The sequence below is a fragment of the Aethalodelphis obliquidens genome, unplaced genomic scaffold (genome assembly GCF_003676395.1).
Source record: "Aethalodelphis obliquidens isolate GAN/ISIS:26980383/991018 unplaced genomic scaffold, ASM367639v1 scaffold3, whole genome shotgun sequence".
NCBI classification, from domain to species: Eukaryota; Metazoa; Chordata; class Mammalia; order Artiodactyla; family Delphinidae; genus Aethalodelphis; species Aethalodelphis obliquidens.
In genome coordinates this window covers 30,884,438-30,903,569 of record NW_020837947.1, presented here as the reverse complement: position 1 = coordinate 30,903,569, position 19,132 = coordinate 30,884,438, and the positions used below count along the sequence as shown (strand labels likewise).

The window sequence follows — 19,132 nt, the reverse complement described above, 5'->3', positions numbered from 1 at the left end:
CTATAAACTTCCCTTTTAGCACTACTTTTGCTGGATCATAAGCTTTGGTATGTTGTGTTCCCATTTTTGTTTGTTTCAAGATATATGTTTTTAATTTCCCTTTTGATTTCATCTTTGACTCATTGGTTGTTCATGAGTGTTTGTTTAATTTCTATATGTTTGTGAATTTTCCGGTTTTCCTCTTGTTATTGATGTCTGGTTTCATACCATTGTGGTCAGAAAAAGATACTTGGTATGATTTCAATTTTTAAAAATTTGCTAAGACTTGTTTTGTGACCTAATATATAATCTATCCTGGAAAATGTTCCATACGTGCTTGAGAAGAATGTGTATTCTGGTGCTGTTGGATGGAATGTTCTTTATATGTCTCTTAGGTCCATTTGGCCTCAAGTATAGTTCAAATCCAATGTTTTCTTATTGATCTTCTGTCTGGATGATCTATCCATTGTTGAAAGTAGAGTATTAAAATCCCCTACTATTACTGTAATGCTATCCTCCCTTGAGATTTGTTAGCATTTACTTAATATATTTAGGTGCCCAGATGTCTTTGCTTCCAGTCATCTGCCTTCCTGGATCCGTAGCTCAGTGGAAGGAGATGAAGGACTGACTGGGCATGAGAGATGAGCCCCTTAGTTTTTTTTCCTCAGTTAAGGGAGACAAGAAAGAGAATGAGTGGGAAATGTGCAGCATATGAACAGATGGCAACCACCCCTTTTACAGAAAAATGAAAGGATAATTTAACCTTGATCATCACTAGCAGGGAAGCAAAATGGCCATAAAATACTAACATCTAGGAATTTACTGTCATAATCCTAACTCTTCCTCGAAGAGTTTCCTATTTCTTAAATTGCAGTGATAGCTCTGAAATTAAAAGGAATATTAGTTTTAGAAGCTTATTTTAACCATTTCCTAGCAGTAGTAATTGCTTTTGTCTTCATGAGAGGGCTGAGACTTTAACAACGATCCAGGCCAAGGGTTATAAAATTGCTGATCCATGTGGCTAGTTGATTAGGAAATCTCAATTACCTGACGTTTGGTAGTGGTGAAGTAGAAGCAGATACATCTTGTTGGTGATTTCACATGTCTGAGGCTCCAGGGGGTGGGTGTGTGGACTTTAGTAGTAGTAATCACTTTTGGATGAGAGAAAAACAAAAATCTCATGTAGAAATGGGGAACTTCCAGCATTGCTAGGTAGAATATTTTAAGATTGGGGCTAATGAACTGCTTTTCAATCTGAAGTCTTCAGGAACAGGCAGTCTCCTGCTTCTGCAAATACCAAGTGAAAAGCCAAACCAGTATTCTTGGATTTATAGATCCAGTTTACCAGACTGAAGGACACTTGCTCTTTGTAACTAACTGAACTAGCCGGCCCCTGCATGCTGAGTTTCTGTGGCAATATGATCTCAGTGACCTGTCTTCTCTATTGTGGAATGTAGGTGATAAGAATGGAGGTGAGCCCGATGATGCTGAACTGGTAAGGCTCAGTAAGAGGCTGGTGGAGAATGCGGTGCTCAAGGCTGTCCAGCAGTATCTGGAAGAAACACAGAACAAAAACAAGCCAGGGGATGGGAGCTCTGTGAAAACTGAAGAGGCTGATAGGAATGGCACTGACAGTGACAACCACAGGAAATGAGACCCGAAGGCAGGCAGGCCCCCGCTGCTCCGTGAGAAGCATCCCTGCTCCCCTCTGCCGGGTCAATGGACTAATTTGCATTGTGCTATTTAAGTGTCTCTTGTCCAATCTGTGGAGATTGCCTAATACTTTCATGATCGATGTGTTTGCATTCCTGAAACACAGCAGAAGAGAAATGGAGTGCTGGGACTATCAGAGGAAATTAATTCATGAAGGAAGAATGGCCCAGGTTTTACGTGCCCTCAGCCGAGGCTCTGGGAGAGAGTATTTTGCGTGATGCCTCGTGGACTCAAAGGCCATGGAAGGGGCCTTGCCGTAAACGGAATACCACCATTTATATTGCTTAGCAGGGCATCTGACTACTTTATCTGAGGCCAGAACACACACAGAGCTAGCAAGTGCTATGATTAAAATGATCACTGTTGAAATTATTATCCATGTAGCTAGTCCATAATGTTCCATGTTTGTCCTATGTGTGCTGTCGCTATGCAGTGATCTTTATTTACAGTAAGTTTGTTTCACGTAAATGATATATTTTTGGTGAAATGCAACCTTTTCTATAAAATGTGGGCAGCATTTTAAAGGTTTCTTTTTAACTCTCTTTTGATAAGTCAGTGTACCATGTGTAATGGTTTTCATTGGCATTTGTATGTAAAATGTATCATATAATTTTTTTTCCATAGGCCAGAAACCTATTGGAATCCGGGACTTAATTAATGAAGCTTTGCGTCGAGAGAGGATGGGTCTGCAGTCCAAAGTGAAACAGATAAAGGAACTTTTATTAAAGCCTGAGACTCAGGCCAAAATTAGGAGGGAGCTTTTTGAAGGAAGATTCATTAACAACAGTAATGAAGGAAATGATGTTGATTTCAGCGCAATTTTGACGTAAGCTCTACGTTGCTATCATGGTACCAGAGTTTATGAAATCTTTTCAGCTCATTAAATAGCTCTTTGGTAAATACCACAGAAGTGTTCTGATAGAGTCTGCACAATAGCAAACCAACATTGGTAAGGAGTTAACAGTTTCTTACCAAAGAAAACTGATTCTGCACTGTTATTTTTAAGCTAGACTTGTGTTTTAGAATGTTTATCTCTATAATACCGAGGTTCATTTTATAGAAAGGACTTCTTAATTAGCCATTGTGAGATGTTCGTTGGGTCCTCACAAATAAAATATACAGACTGTGGAAAATCATTTACAGACAAAAAGAAAAAACAGTATTTTAAGGGTAAGTTGTCTCCTGTTGACATGATTTTTGTTGTTAAATCAAAAGAAGCATTGTTCACATGTATCTATGCCTATTGTTACTTTTAATGAGACTTTGAATGTTTATTGATCACTAGTACTTGAATGAACATTTATAAATGTAATTATTGCAGTCACTGGTTAAGAATGTTTTATAATGTCCGTATGTATTACTTTTCAGTGATCAAAATGTAATTTGCTTTTTTTGTTTTTTTTTGTTTTTTTGCGGTACGCGGGCCTCTCACTGTTGTGGCCTCTCCCGTTGCGGAGCACAGGCTCCGGACGCGCAGGCTCAGCGGCCATGGCTCACGAGCCTAGCTGCTCCGTGGCATGTGGGATCTTCCCAGACCGGGGCACGAACCCATGTCCCCTGCATCAGCAGGCGGACTCTCAACCACTGCGCCACCAGGGAAGCCCTGCTTTTTCATTTCTTAATGAATGTTTGGGATTTTTATTTTCTACTTTTCTGAAGATAAGCCCCCGGTCTTACTGTATCCCTCATAATCTGAATTTGTTTGCACTGGTTCATTTTTAAAGAAAATTCTTGAAAAGTTTCCCTCCCATACGATAATCACTAGTAACAGCTTTTTCTGTAGTCAGTGTAAAATTGCTGCTACTAAGAGATTATGATGGAGGGGGAATTATTAGAGATCAATTATGTAATCATTTTAAAGATAAAATCCAGTTTACTCATGGATTTTAGCTATTTTTTCACTGGGTAAATTATACTACATTTATTTATAAGTGAGTTTATGCATTTTCATGCCCGTTAATAAATGTATTGTTTTCCCTTGTTGCCTTTCTTCATTTTTTTTTTTCCTCACTCTTAGAAGCTGTTGGATCTTTGTGAACATAGTGAAGTCAGAAACAGGCACTCTGATAGCTTAGTGTTTCTTAACTTTTACGTTTTTGTCCTTCATGCTAAGATAGCACAGCTGGGAGAGCACCTTTAACCTGAGACTTTTAAAGCTCTTCAAATCAGTCAGCTTCACAGAGAATTAACAACAGAACATTGAAGGCAAAGAAAATCTCAGTAGCATCTCATCAACTGCTAACAGTGGGTCACTGAAGTGATATCAGTAGCAGAGATGAAGAGAGAGGGTCCATTGAGATACAAAGACCTGGGAGCTGCTTACCAGGAGTCCCTCCTGGGGGCGGAGGGCTTTACTGTTTGTAGCCGGCTTCCTTAAGTCAACCCTCGAAGTGGGAAGCAAAGATATTTGGGGGCTTGCCTTGTCTTTTAAGTGAGGAAACAGTCATAAGGAGATCAAGTGCCGTTTCCAAGGCCATTCTGCTGCTAGGGCACAGGACCTGAACTGCAACCCAGGGCTCCTCCCAGAACCTAAGTTAATAGTATTTCAGGAAAAATAGCACTTCTTAACATACACCTATAAACCTCTTTATCCTCAAGGAGCTACTCCAACCCTTCCCAACAATTTGAAAGGCTTAAAAAAGTATCCTTTCTGCAGTCTGAGGTTACATGCCCTCCTGTTCTTTTATTTAAGAATCATACCTCCCATCTGTGAAGTACCTGGCTGTGAGCGAGGCGATTTGGGCACATTATTACATTTCTTCCCTTCAGTGAACTTGTTAGGAAGTTACTGGTTCTCTTTTACAGATTAGGAAACTGGGGCTCTAAATGGTTAAATGGGTATTTATAAAGCTAATAAAAGGTAGGGCTAAATTTAAACTTGGGTCTATTCTAGTTCAAAACCATGCTCTTTCCACAATGCGGCAGTTCCTCTCTCGACCGAGTACAAATCATTACACAAGTTAAGGATGTGGAACAAAGGGAAAGTCACTTTCTTTTGACCAGACCAGCTCCCTTGCAGCCCTGAAGTTCTATGAACATAGGAGAGTGGTCAGCTGATATGATGGAACTGGAAAAAAAAAAACCCAGATATTTAATTTAGGGATTAAAGATTCCAGTTTTGATCAGTGAAATCTTCATTTAAGCAGGTTTACAAAGACAATGGAAAGTGTACAGTAAGATAAATCTTCCTCTTGTTTCCATTTAAAAAATCTAATTAAGACATTAATTTGCAAAAATCAAAGTTTGGAATCGGAAATAATATGAAATGACTTTTTCCTCATTAGTCAAAGTCATAGAAGGATTGCTTGTTGGGTCACATAGATATACTGTGTTGTCCTAAATTGGTATAGTATGTTATGTAGGCTAGTCTCTGAGAGGGAGGCTGCGTGGTTGGTGAAAGAGCATTGGTTTGGTCCAGTGGGTGGACCTGGGCCCACCACTGACGATGATTCTGAACAAACTGATTCACTTTTTTGTATTGAAACAGTGTGGTGCCAGGTGATCTCCAAGGACCCTAGACTCTTTTTTTTTTTGCGGTACGCGGGCCCCTCACTGTTGCGGCCTCTCCCGTTGCGGAGCACAGGCTCCGGACGCGCAGGCTCAGCGGCCATGGCTCACAGGCCCAGCCGCTCCGCGGCATGTGGGATCTTCCTAGACCGGGGCACGAACCCGTGTCCCCTGCATCGGCAGGTGGACTCTCAACCACTGCGCCACCAGGGAAGCCCGACCCTAGACTCTTTGTGACTATACTTCGATGCTAGTCCTGCTGATTCCATGTCTGGGACAGCTACCCATGGGGCCTTCTTGACTGGGCTGCTGTAGTGCATCTGTTGTCTACAAGAGAATTAGAATTCTAGAAGGCTCTGTCGACGTCACATAGGGAAACCTAGTGGCACATATTGTCATTTATAACCAGATTCCCACATTTTCAGTCACTGGTAAAATAGTAGATCCTATATAAATAGTTTAAGGGATGTCAAAAAAGTAATATTTTCAACAGCAGGGCAAGATTCTGCCAGCTTTGAACTTGGTCCCATTTATACTAGATCGTTATTGTATTAACCTACTTTTCAGTCTAAACTAACTATAAGCCTTTGAGATATTCTAGATTTATAGCTAGAGCATACTTAGGATTCAAACTATTCACTCCAGAATCCCAAATGTGCTTCTCTACCTGGTCATCCCAGCAACCAGATGCTCCCGTAGGGAGGTAATTACAGTAGTTTTGACTTCACACTCTAGATGCCATTTCAGACATAAGACTAATAAGGCATGTTGGTACCTCTATACTTGATCATCAATTCATAAACTAGCTATCAGATTATATAACAAATTAAGAATTTATTTCATTATATAATCAAAGAAAACGAACCTATAGTATCTCCAAACCTAAATTGATGAATGGATAATCTATCATCATCCATTATTTTCATCACTTTCAAATAACGGTTTTATCATTGAACATTGTGGGTGCATTCCTGAATAACAGGTTTTCCAGGTAGTCATATAAAAAATAAATAAACCCAGTGTACTTTAAAAAGAAGTTTCCAAGCCCCTACATGAGTTTGATGGCAGTACACATTCTTAACAAGACAAACCCCTGGATTATTCATTCACAGTAAAAATGAATATTAGTGTAACCCACCCTGAGTCAGTGAATTTAAAATTCTGATACTAGCTAGAGCATTTCTTTCCTGGATCACTATTTTGGGGATAAGAAAGCTTGTTTACAAAGTAATTTGAGAGCAGATGGAAGGTGCTATTATCAGCTCTAGTATAATATCCTCAAAACTACTTATTTGCATTCATTAAATGTAACTGATAAATTCAGGCAATTTGGGATTATTTTAAAATGTAAACTGCAATACTTATTCCCCTGTGTAGTCCACAATTAGTTACTCATTGGAAGGCCATGAAGTTCTGTTATAGCATCAAAGATAGGAATAATTAAACTGAGAAATCGATTCATTGTTTCTGGGAAACTTATGTTGCTTTCCCTTTAGTGGTTCAAGTGACTTCTGAAAAGCCACTGTTCTGTGGCACTGCCCTATATATTTATGTGTAAAATTCTTTGACCCATTTGCTTACAGTCCTGTCCACTTAAGCTGCTATATGGTATATGGAGCTCTTGTTCTTAGGTAACCATACAGCAAATGGGTACAACACTTTTGATTACTCCCCACACTTCCTGCCAAAAACCACATGGACACAAAGTCACCATGATTATGCCTTTGAACCAAAGTGCACTGTACTTTTTTTTTTGCTTTTTTTAAAACCACATACATGTTATCTTACCCCATAATTAAAAGCATTTTTTTTTTTTGTAAATGCTCATGTGAGATATGTAAAGGTGTAAGAGGTGAGAGGACAAAGAAATAAGAGGCGTAGAGCTGGACAGGAATTGCCATGCTGGGACTTCACTGGTGGTCCAGTGGGTAAGACTCCACGCTCCCAATGCAGGGGGCCCGGGTTTGATACCAGCTCGGGGAACTAGATCCCAGCAGCTAAGAAGTCTGCATGCCGCAACTAAGAGTCCTGCGTGCCACAGCGAAGATCCTGAGTGCTGCAACTAAGACCCAGTGCGGCCAAGATCAATCAATCAATTTTTAAAAAAAGGAATTACAGTGCTGAGGAAAGAAACAGCAGTGATAGGTAAGCATCAATCCAGAAAATATCTGATATGCTAACTGAGGTAGGGAAAATAGAATGAAAGTGCAACAGTGGGAGAGACTAAATGTATCTTTTTAAGATGCTATAAGACAATTTTGGAGGCTGTTTTTATCAGGTCCATGCTTGGGAAGTATCTTTATGGAGGGAAATGAGATGAGGGCTTTTGATGATTTTGTGGACATTTGTCACAGTGACTGCTCAACATCTTTTGAACACCCTGTGTTTGGGGAACCTCCTACCCTGTGAGCCCTGCTTCCCTGGGTAGAGACCCACAGTAGAGGCCAAGAACTCACCTTCTCAGCCTCCTTTGTCACTGGGGTTCAGATGTGATCTGGGCTCTACCAAGCAAGAGGGAGACCTTGCGTGAAATCAGTCCATTCTGGTGAAGATGGTGGAGGGAGACCCAGGTCTCAGAAACTACAGTGGCAAAGGTGCTATCTGGGGGATCCCATGACCTGCATAGGTGGTACATGCTGGCAGAGGCTGGTGGCAACAGCATTTCCCTGGCGCATCTGGCAGTGAAATGAGGCATTTTTCCTGCTACTTGGCCACCCAACCTGATTCTCTGGACCTGCTGGGGATTCTGTGAGCTACCAAATATCCTTTAATGTAAAGTTCCTTTTCCACTTAAACTAGCTAAGTTATTCTGTTGTTTGCAACTAAAAGTCCTAATACAGGATGTACTCCGCTAAGTCAGTATATCAACACAAGGCACAACTGGCATTTTGAATTGGACACCTCTCTGTAGTGTGAGCCTGACCGCTAGGCGCTAAATGCCAGCAGCAGACTCCAGTTACTGTGACAACTAAACATGCCCCCCACACTAACCATCCCCTCCAGATGAGGGCACCATAGCCCCCAGCTGGGGAGCACACTATATGCTCTCCTAACAGCATTAAAGAGTTAACAATGCTTCCTCTCCTGCCCATTCTGTCAAGAAGTAATTTAGGCCTTAAAAAGGATGTATTCACTTGGGCTTTCTTTGTATACATTTATCATGTCTCTGGGTAGAAATAAGAAAATGAAACCACCTGCGTATTTTAAGTGATATGGGTCAAAACACCTAGTAATTGCACGAGGAAGATGGCAGAAAGCATCAATTGTGATGGTAATGACACCATTGTTGAAAGAATTTTATTGGTTTATGTAATTTCAGGGGGCAGACTTAGAGATTGAAAACAGTTGACCTCCAAATTCTAAAACAATATGAGGTGATTGACATTATTATGATAGGGCTCTGTCTTATCCATTTTATTAAAAAATAAGTATTTTACATATGCTTAAGGACAGAAGTTTATAATAAATAGATGTAGGGATATTTTAATGTAAGAAATGTTAGAGATATTTTAGAAATATAAAAATGTTTTAATATACCCAAAATATTAATATTCCCTGAGAGAATATGGTAGAAAGATTTCAGCTATAGAATGGGAAAGCACTATTCCTATAGGGCTCTACTGAAACCTGGAGAAAGGTGGATTACTGAGTTAAGTGACGCACGTAGAAATACAGACAAAAGTTCAATGGAGCATTCAAATCAAAGAAATGTAGTAAACAAACTAAAAATGAGTACATTACTATAGATTGTGGAGAATTCAAACTTCCTGTTTTAAGAGAAATTACCAGTCTTTAGTGCATTCAGAATGTGTCTTTCATGTTTATACTAAATAAATGTTTGTTGCTTAACATAATCAAACATTACCGAAGATCTATGAGTATCCTAGACCTAACTACAAGGAAATGATAGAAAGAAGGATGTTTAGGCCTGGGGTAGACTGGATTATTGTTTCCAGTTCTTCTCCTTTCCCCGTATCCTTCACATGTGACTGCCTGTTTCATGTAACTTTACAGTGAATCCCACCAAAGGCATAATATATTTCTTTGCCCTACTGATGTTGGGCTTGGCCAAGTGACTTGCTTTGGCCAATGGGATGTATGTGGATATGAATCAAGCAAAGGCTTGAAATTTTGGGGCTGTATGGATTTCATATCATATAATTTAGTTTATTTTTGTTTTTGAATAATATACATAATATATGTTTATATATGCATATAAAATGTTAACAGTGATGAGTTCTGAGATTACAAGTGACTTTACTTCCTAATTTGTGCATTTTCATATTTTCAAAATGTTATATGTTAAACATTTATTCTTTTTTTTTTTTTTTCTCGGTACATGGGCCTCTCACTGTTGTGGCCTCTCCTGTTGCGGAGCACAGGCTCTGGATGCGCAGGCTCAGCGGCCATGGCTCATGGGCTTAGCCGCTCTGCGTCATGTGGGATCTTCCTGGACCGGGGCATGAACCCACGTCCCCTGCATCGGCAGGCAGACTCTCAACCACTGCGCCACCAGGGAAGCCCTAAACATTTATTCTTATAAATCAAATCTTAAATGCTATTTTAAAATAAAACTAACCTATTGAGATATCAGACAATTCATTGCATTGCAGCCATAAGGAAGTAGTACATAATGATTGCCTTACTCAGAAATAGGGCCCATTCATTCATGCATTCGTTCATTCACTCACTTTTTGAACATTTCCTCTGGGCCAGATACTGGGCTGGGTGCTTGGTATGCAAAAAACCCATGTTGAAATGATACATGATGTATTGATATAGGTGTATTTATTCCTTTCTCTGTAATCTTTGTTTCCCCCATTTCAAATAAGACCCTGTCTTTGGTGGGAGGCTACCACCAAAATAGGGAAACAAAGGAGGCTGCTTTTTATAGCTTTGGCTTTTGGGCTCCCAGTGCCCCAATTCTTGGTATAAACCACAGGTTTGGCTAACAGGATGTTGGAGTTGGTCTCTGTCTGCTGTCATTTCCACTGAGGCACTAGTAAGCTGATACAGAAGAAGGATGTGTGTGTGAGAGAGACCCTTCCCCTTATCATATGTACAAAGGGAGTGACACCCGGACCCGTCAGTGGGGTCAAGGACACAAGAAAGGGATAAAAAAGCATCTTGTGTGGAGGAGGTATTTGGAGCAAGCTGTGCTTTATACCTTATGCTCTTCCTGGTGGGGACGGCCTGCTGAGAACTGCAGAAACTTTTAGTATAGACAACTTCATCTAAACTTCATCCAAACGCCTGCACTAAGAGACGTGACCAAACTCCGCCATGACTTCTAGTGGCCTAAGGTTATGTCCCTGCGATGACCTAGTCCCCCTTGCAGTTCCTGTCTGGAAAAGGTCAAGGCTGCCAAAAGAATTTTACCATTTGTTCTACCCAACACCTGATGTAGGCCCCTGACCTCCCGTTCTTAGAACACTGACTAAAATGCTACTAAACTTATAGCTGTAAATATTTCCTCAGTCCCTTTGAGAAATATTTGTATCTCTTACAACCCAGGAGAAATTTCTCAGAGACCTGAAAGCCATTCCTTTGAATTGTACTCATCAGGAAGTAGAGGGCTTGTTCCCCATCTGTTGGGAGGGTAGAAACCTGTCTTCCGTAAGCGCCAGTGAGCAGACACAGCTGGCCTGATACCTTCATACTGACCCACCCTCTGCTCACCTTCTGTAAAGGTTCACTTCGCCAACTCTGCTCAAGTCCCCGCTTTGCTTCCCCTTCCCACTCCCTCAGCCTCCCTTTAAAATGCCAGTGACCTCTGTGCAAATAGGACTGGAGCTCAGCTGTCTCCCCTGCTGCAGTAGTTACCAAATAAAATCGTGGTTACCGCTTTAATCTCTGTCCAGCTTTGTTTATCCTTGAAGCTGCCCCCTCGCCTCATTCTCCCTGGGGGTTAGAGGCACAGAGGACCCTGCCTCAGGCATCTGAGACAACGAAGCCCACTGTGGCTGCGTTCGCTCCCCGTGGGGAGTGTAGAGGATGAGAAAACGTTGACTCACCGCCTTGGGCCTGGCCTGGCCACCCAGGGTGCTGGAGAGGGTGAGAAGGCCTCAGCCAAGGAGGCCTGGGGAGGGACCGCTGGGCCTTCTCAGACGGAGCTGTATCCTCTGGGCTGCGGGGAGGGGCTCGGCCAGGAGCCCGAAGGGGCCCCCAAAGAGGACACTTCCATCACCTGTTTTCTCGCTTGGGAATGCCAGCTTGAAACAGGTCTTGAGGGCATGAAGCCACCCAGGCCAGGACGTACTGTTTTCTCCCCTCGTGTCTCCTCCTGCCTGAGCTGCTACTGTTATAGGGAGCGAGGAAGTCAGAGGAGTGAGTGGGGGGCGCAGGGGGAGGACCGTGCCTCCTTCCCCGCTCCTGGCTTTCAGCCCCCAGCAGCCCAGGCAGGGGCTGGGCGTGGAGTTTGACTCTCACCGGGACTGGACATGCTGATGACTGAAAAGAGATGGCGTGTGTTCCTCAAAGTGACTATGGGAATATATATATTCCTATATAATTAATAAAGAGAAAACACAAAATCCCCAAGGGATTTGCAAATATTTTTCCTGGAGAAGGAGAAGAAGAAGCATGGGCTGAAGTTTAAAGGGATGGGAAAAGAAAAACAAAGCTCTGCTGGATAATGTCACCAGTTCTATTTGTTCAACAAACTGCTCGCAGCAGGATGACTGACTGAATCCGGCTCTCATCTTCTCTGCCCAGGCCAGATAAGGGCCTCAAAACTGGGGGTGGGCCGGGGAGCAAGTGGACAGCGCTGTGTCCTCCACGCCTCTGCTGTCTTGCTCTGCTTGGGGTGATGCTAGGACCCTTCCCCTTTTTTTTTTGGCCGTACCACTTGGCTTCCGGGATCTTAGTTCCCCAACCAGGGATTAAACCCAGGCCATGGCAGTGAAAGTGCCGACTCCTAACCACTGGACCGGCAGAGAACTCCCCCGACCCTCCCCCACTTTAAGTTTGGGGTCTGAGAGTAGAGGCACCCTTGGCCCCGTATTTGGTGCGAGTGCCAGAGGTGGACAGCCTGACATAGAAGTGCCCCTTTGCTGCGGTCCTGGACGCCATCTGTAGGAGTAGAAATGGTGATGGGGTTTGTTTGGACTTGAGGCAGAAAAGAGCCCGTGGCCCACTGTGGGATGAATTTTCTGAGGACTCACAGCACCATGAGAAAAGATCTGAATCGATCCCAGAATGGGCAAAAATATACATCGGCCAAAATCAAATATTGTATACAAAGTTGTAGACCTCACTAATAATTAGGTCAAACAAGTTAAAACAATAATGAGGTATCTTTCTTTAACCTATCGAAGAATAAAGATTTAAGTAAAGATTTAAAAGTTTGGTAACATATTAGCTTGGTGAAGTGTGAATCAGGAGCTCTGGCATCCTTTTGGTAGGAATATAAATTGATACTATATTTTGGGAGGATGGTTGGTGAAATTTATGAAAATGAATAAACTGAAAGTGTTGACCCAGCAATTAATTCCACTTCAAAAAGTTTTCTATAATTACACTTGCATGTCTTTGCAAAAATATGAGTACAAGGATGTTGACTGCATCATTGCTTATGATGGTGGCAGCAACAAAAATGAATAACTGAGAATCAATAAAGGTGTGATGAATAAGTTATGGTACATACCAATTATGCTGCTGTGAAAAAGAATGAAGGAAGTATATTTATTTTGAAATACAGAGATCAGGAAGCATATTAAGCAAAATGCAAAGCACAAGACAATATGAATAATATGCTTCTATTCGTGTGTGTTTTTCAAAAGGGTGTGTGTGTGTAAAGCATGTATATACAGGGAAAGTTCTGGAAAGATACCCAAGAAATCATTGAAGATGCTTCCTTTGGAGAGATGACTGAGCGTCAGGAAGCACACTGAGATTCGCGTTCCATCCGTGCACACTGGGTAAGATAAGCAACTCTCAGACCAACAGACTAGGAAACCAGAAGACAGAAGTCTGAACAGGGACGCCTTCGAGAAAAGTTCAGAGTCCCTGTTGTAGGGAATAACCGGAGTCACTGTGATGGACAAAAACAAGAAAGCAAGGGATGGAGGGCAACTGGGAAGAGGTAGAGATGCAAATATTAAGCTCTAAGAGCCAGTGATGGAAGGTGTCAGAGATCCACAGTGAGAGACCTTGCGAACCACGATGAAATGAGTTTCTCTCCTAAGGCTTACCTTAGGGATCTGCTATTTGTACAGGATTTATAGGACATGGCTTGTAAATGGAATAAGGTGTGGATACTCCTATTCCAGAAACACAGCAAAATAGAAAATGCTCAGCCAGGAAAGGGTTTTCAGGTGGAGGTGATAGAGTGTGGACACCTAGACCCACGGTACACTGAAGTGGGAAGTCTTCCCTCTGAGGACTCTAGGTTTGAAGACAGTACTCTCTATGGCAATTGTGTGTGTTCAAACATACAATACCATACCAGGTTCCATTAACAACTTGACCATGGCAAAGGGGTAAGGAAACCAAGGAGAATGAGGAAAGGAACTACTAGTATACGAAAGTCTTTTTCAGATGCTTTATTCATGGCATCAATTTTGAACTTAAAAGTTGGTTTTATTTTAGTTTTTCCAACTTTATTGAGAAATAATTGACAAATATAATTGTATTTAAAGTGTACCATGTGGTGATTTGAATACATATACATTGTGGAATGATGACTGAGATCAAGATAGCACATCTGTCACCTCACATGGTTAACTTTTTTTGTGTGAGAATGCTCGAGATCTACTCTGAGCAAATGTCAAGTATACAATACAGTATTAACTATAGTCACCATGCTGCAAATTAGATCCTCAGATCTTATAACTGAAAGTATGTGTCCTTTGACCTACCTCTCCTTATTTCCTCCTTCCTCAGCCCCTGGCTACCATCATTCTATTGTCCATTTCTATAAAATCAGCTTTTTAAAAAAAAAAAAAGACTCCACCTGTAAGTGATACCATACAGTATTTGTCTTTATCTGGCTCATCTCACTCAGCAGAATGTCATCCAGGTTCATAGGTCCTGGCATTATTGATACCCCAGTTACAGGATAAACCGCTTCTCAAAAATGTGTGAATAGTAATTGTTTTATCACAATTTCTGGTTATTCTTTTAAAGAAGGAAGAGGGAAGGAAAAAATTAAGGGAATTTGTGGTGAGGCATACATTTTTGGTATAAGATAACAAAAATATCCTGTTATTTATGTATCTTGCTAGTTGCGTATTTTAAGATAGTGGCCTCAAAGTGAGAGAAAAAAAGTGAAAGCAGGAACATGGGAAGAGTGCTTCACACCAACCATTAGTTTGATTTATATTACTTAGGTAAGAGGCGTAAGAAGCTTAAGTGACGCTGAAATAACAACGCTCTAATGATACAGAAAATAATGCTGTAATAACGTTCTAGTGATGCTGAAACAATAATGCGCTATAATGATGCTGATTAAGACTGTAGGTGAGATGCTGAAAATTCAGCATCATTATAGCAAGGAGAATCTCGTTGTATTGCTACAAAATAGACACTAAAATTACTTCTAAACTAATTAAAAATTTTGCAAAATTCATTTTTTGGTGTACAGTTTTATAAGTTTTTACACATACACGGATACTTATAATGACCACCATAGACAAGATAAAAAATAATTTTAATACCCCGAAGAATACCTTCCAGCTGCCCCTTTCTATTCAGACCCTCCCTTCACTCCAAACCCCTGGCAATCACTCATCTGTTTTCTGTTCCTGTATTTTTGACTTTCCAAAATGTCACAGAAATGGAATCATAGAGTATGAGTTCGAGACTCATACCCATTCGAGACTGAGTTTTTCACTTAACATAATACAGAAAGATTTTTTTTTTTTACTATTTTTGAAAGAATGTTTATCTTTGCTGAATACAAGATAAGGAAAGAAGACAAAAAAGATTCAGTTACTGCAGAACTCACATGGATAACATCTTGACATTCTAAAAGAAATGGAGAAGTAATTAAGATACTGCCAAAACACTGTTTTCCTTCGTATATAACGAGAGCTTCGTCTATTTAAAGCGTATGGATTCAGATTTGCCTTTTCTATTTTGGGCATGTTCAAATATATGTCCTCTAGAGGCACGTTGGAAGAAAATTCACCTCCCTACAGGCTTCCCTTAGTCTCTGCATATGGAAACATCATTATTCAGAGCTTAATTAAGTTTTTTATTTAGTTGGGCACTTGAGCTTATTCTATTGCTAGTGAGATGATCCTTAGCAGCATATTTTCTTGTTCCCTGGAAAACCATTGACCTTCCAGACTATCATAGGTTTACTCAGCCCAGGCTATGCGGCAGAGCACAATTACATGCAACGCAAAATTGAGTTGGATCTATGAGAGTTGAGAAGAGCCATATTTTACTGCCTGAGGGGTATTGCCAGCTTCCATCAGTGTGCTCCCACTGCGGGTATAAGCAATGCATTCTCTTTGCTGCTGAGCTCTGCTCTTTCATACGATGGAAACCATTACTTACGGAGGGAAGTAATATTGTGTTTTGGAATCTCATGGAGATGAACTTATTTAGCAGATAGTTCATACATATTGAGTAAAAAAAAGCAACAACCTCCATTTCCAGCTACACACACACACACACACACACACACACACACACATACAAACACATTCATATGTGCTGTCGGAGTCGGGGAGAGGTGACTTTCAGGGAACAATCTGCATTGCAAACAGGTTCACTACTGCGTTTTTATTAGTATGCTTCCATAAAGAAGCAGATGTGTGTGAGATGTATAAGATGGGCTAGAGCCTAGAGAATGGCTATATGAAAGCTTGATGGCTTTCTTCAAATGGTTAATATCAGACCATTTGAATTGATCAAGTTTTGCAGTGGGCTCAATTCTGTACTTCCTAGGGCTTTCTTTAAAATGTGTTATAATTACCATGAATTTTAATTTTCGATTGCATTTCCTCTGAGGTTGATTGTATTCTCTATTTGCTTATTAAAAACTAAAGTTTGAAATTATGAAAAGTTTGTGATCAAGAGGCAGAGTCGTTGAATAACCAAGCAGAGCATTGAAATACAGTTTCTATTTTTATCCCCATTGTTGTGCTGAGCAGACTGGGAAACCCTTCCCTGGTTTGTCTTTCACACAGGAGAAAGATAAGGTACTGCATCAAAAACTAAAACATGACTAGATCATTGTCTATATTTCGTTGGGCAAATCAGATTGACTGATTTCTTCTGGCTGGGCTATCCTGTTTTGAAATCAGGAATGTTGTCATGAAAGATCTGTTTTGAATTGTATAGGTTTGGCTTTTACCCAAACAGCAAAAAAAATGCTTCATCTTTGTGCTCTGATTACACCTTGAACATACTCTTATAAGCATTGGCTTAATGTAGCTGTTTCTCCCTCGGTTGTCTAGGAGGCCTTCAGTGACAGGAACTTTTCTTTGTACACGTAGACATTCAATAAATATTTTTGAATAAATATTTACATATTGAGAATTATAGCTTTTCCATTCTTCCTAGTCTTAAAAGTCAATATACTATGGCTATGAAAATGGAAGTTTGGGGGCTTCCCTGGTGGTGCAGTGGTTGAGAATCTGCCTGCCAATGCAGGGGACACGGGTTCGAGCCCTGGTCTGGGAAGATCCCACATGCCGCGGAGCAACTGGGCCCGTGAGCCACAACTACTGAGCCTGCGCGTCTGGAGCTTGTGCTCCGCAACAAGAGAGGCCGCAACAGGGAGAGACCCGCGCACCGCGATGAAGAGTGGACCCCGCTCGCCGCAACTAGAGAAAGCCCATGCACAGAAACAGAAACGAAGACCCAACACAGCCAAAAATAAATAAATAAATAAATAATGTAAAGTGACATGTCATTTGAAAAAAAAAATGAAAGTTTGGAAATCTAGTCTGCTATAAAAATGAGTCAGCCATTTTCCAGGTCATCGCTTCCTATATTGCAAGAACTTCTGAGAGGGCTTATCCAGTATTTTCTGCCCTAGCTTCTGTTTATTGCCATTCTTCTGCCAGGAAGATGCCCAAACGCCAGCGTCTAAGGCTCTATCATTCACTCCTGTGCTCTGCCATGCATGCCTCTGTTGCCCCTTTGGAAGAATGTTGCCCTGAGCAGGGTGGTGTTGTTTCTTCCATTCCCATGGTGGAAACCATTGAGGTGACAAAATGGTACTGCCTTCCCTTCAGTCCTCACTGGGTGGAGCCATGATTGTTCCTCAAGAAATAGAGAGCATGCCCCTTACCTCAACAATGTGGCATACTTCATCATCTAGACTTTTAAACACATTGCCTAGTCTCACAATGTCATCCATGAAAAACTACTCCAAACTTCCACTTTTGGCCATGATGAAATAGCAATGAACAGACATAACTTTCCCCCCAAAACAACTTGAAAACTGGACACAATATATTACACAACTGTTTTCAGACATTAGACAATAGGCAGCATAAGGTTGAAACCCCGAGGAAGAGAAACAAATCCTAAATGTCTCAGCTTTCACTCAAAGGCAAATTCCAGACTGGGCAGGGAGCCCCTTCAAAACACTGGTGGCCTGACTGAGTTGAAGATGGCAATCAAAGTTCAGGGAAGCTGACTGGACAAGTCTCAATAAATTTAAAAGGACTGATATATTGTAGAGTATATTCTCTGACCATTGAAGAATTGAGGTAGAAAGAAATAAGAGAAAGCTATCTGGAAAATACCTAAATATTTGGAAACAAAAAACCAAATTTACAAATAATTCATGGGTCAAAAGATATATTACAAGGGCATTTATAAATTATTTGGAACTGAATGAAAATAAAAATGAAGCATATTAAATTTTGTGGGTACATCTCAAGTTGTGATTAGAGGGAATTTTATAGCTTTAAATGTTATAGTAGAAAAAAGAAAGGTCTCAAATCAATGATCTAAGCTTATACCTGAAGCTAGAAAAAGAGAAAGAAATTAAACTCAAAGTAGAAGGAAATAAGAAAACAAGAGTAGAAATGAATGAAATAGAAAATGGAGAAACAATTGAGAACATTTTGAAAAACAACAAATCCTCATTCTATGTTTAAAAACCCAGTTAATTGGTAAGGCTGTTGTCAGACTCACCCAGAAAATAGAAAGAAGGTGCAAAAATGACCAACACCATGGGTGAAATAGGAAACATCTCTACAGATTTTATAGATATTAAAAAGATAATAAAAGAAAATTGAAAAATATATACCAATAAATGTAAAAACTTAGATGAAATGGACAGATTCCTTGAAAGATTTACATTACCAGAACCGACTTAAGGAAAAATAAAAAACTGTGTAGTGCCATATCTATTAATGAAATTAAATCCATAATTCAAACTTTCCCACAAAGAAGACTCCAGGCTCAGATTGCTTCACTATTGAATTCAAGCAAATATTTAAGGAAAAATTCATACCAATATTACTCAAACTCTTCCAAATAATGGAAGAGAGGGATTTTTTTTTTCAATTCATATTATGAAGCCAGCAAAACTTTGATTCCAAAACCACAGAAAATACAAGGAAAAAACCCACTACAGGCCAATATCTCTCATGAACAGACACAAAAATAACAAAAACTTAGCAAATAAAAGCTAGCTGTGTGTGTGTGTGTATTAAGTATGACCAAGTGTGGTTTACATTAAAATTGAAAGGTTGATTTAATATTTGAAAATCAATGTAATTTACCATGTTAACAAAATAAGGGAGAAAACTATATGATCATTTCAAGAAATGCAGAAAAAGCACTTGACAAAATTCAGTACCCTTTCGTTATTAAAAAAACGTACCTCTCAGTAAACTAGGAAAAGAAGAGAACTTTCTTTTTTTAAAAAAAACATTTATTAATTTATTTGGCTGTGCCGGGTCTTAGTTGCAGCACGTGGGATCATTGTCGTGGCATGCGGGATCTAGTTCCCTGACCGGGT

General features: G+C 40.4%; 1 protein-coding gene across 4 annotated transcripts in view; it reads left to right on the top strand.

Moving 5' to 3' along the window:
• AKAP7 (A-kinase anchoring protein 7) overlaps positions 1-3,012 on the top strand; it is a 142,387-nt gene extending 139,375 nt beyond the window's left edge. For 2 of the 4 annotated variants that reach the window (XM_027086410.1, XM_027086392.1), the window contains one exon: positions 1,437-2,434. In XM_027086410.1, coding sequence (XP_026942211.1) covers positions 1,437-1,633 — 197 coding nt within the window. In that variant the 3' untranslated portion in view covers positions 1,634-2,434. Of the gene's footprint in view, positions 1-1,436 lie in introns of all 4 variants that reach the window. The other 2 variants (XR_003428567.1, XM_027086407.1) reach the window with 2 other exon arrangements.
• The last annotated feature ends 16,120 nt before the right edge of the window (positions 3,013-19,132 follow it).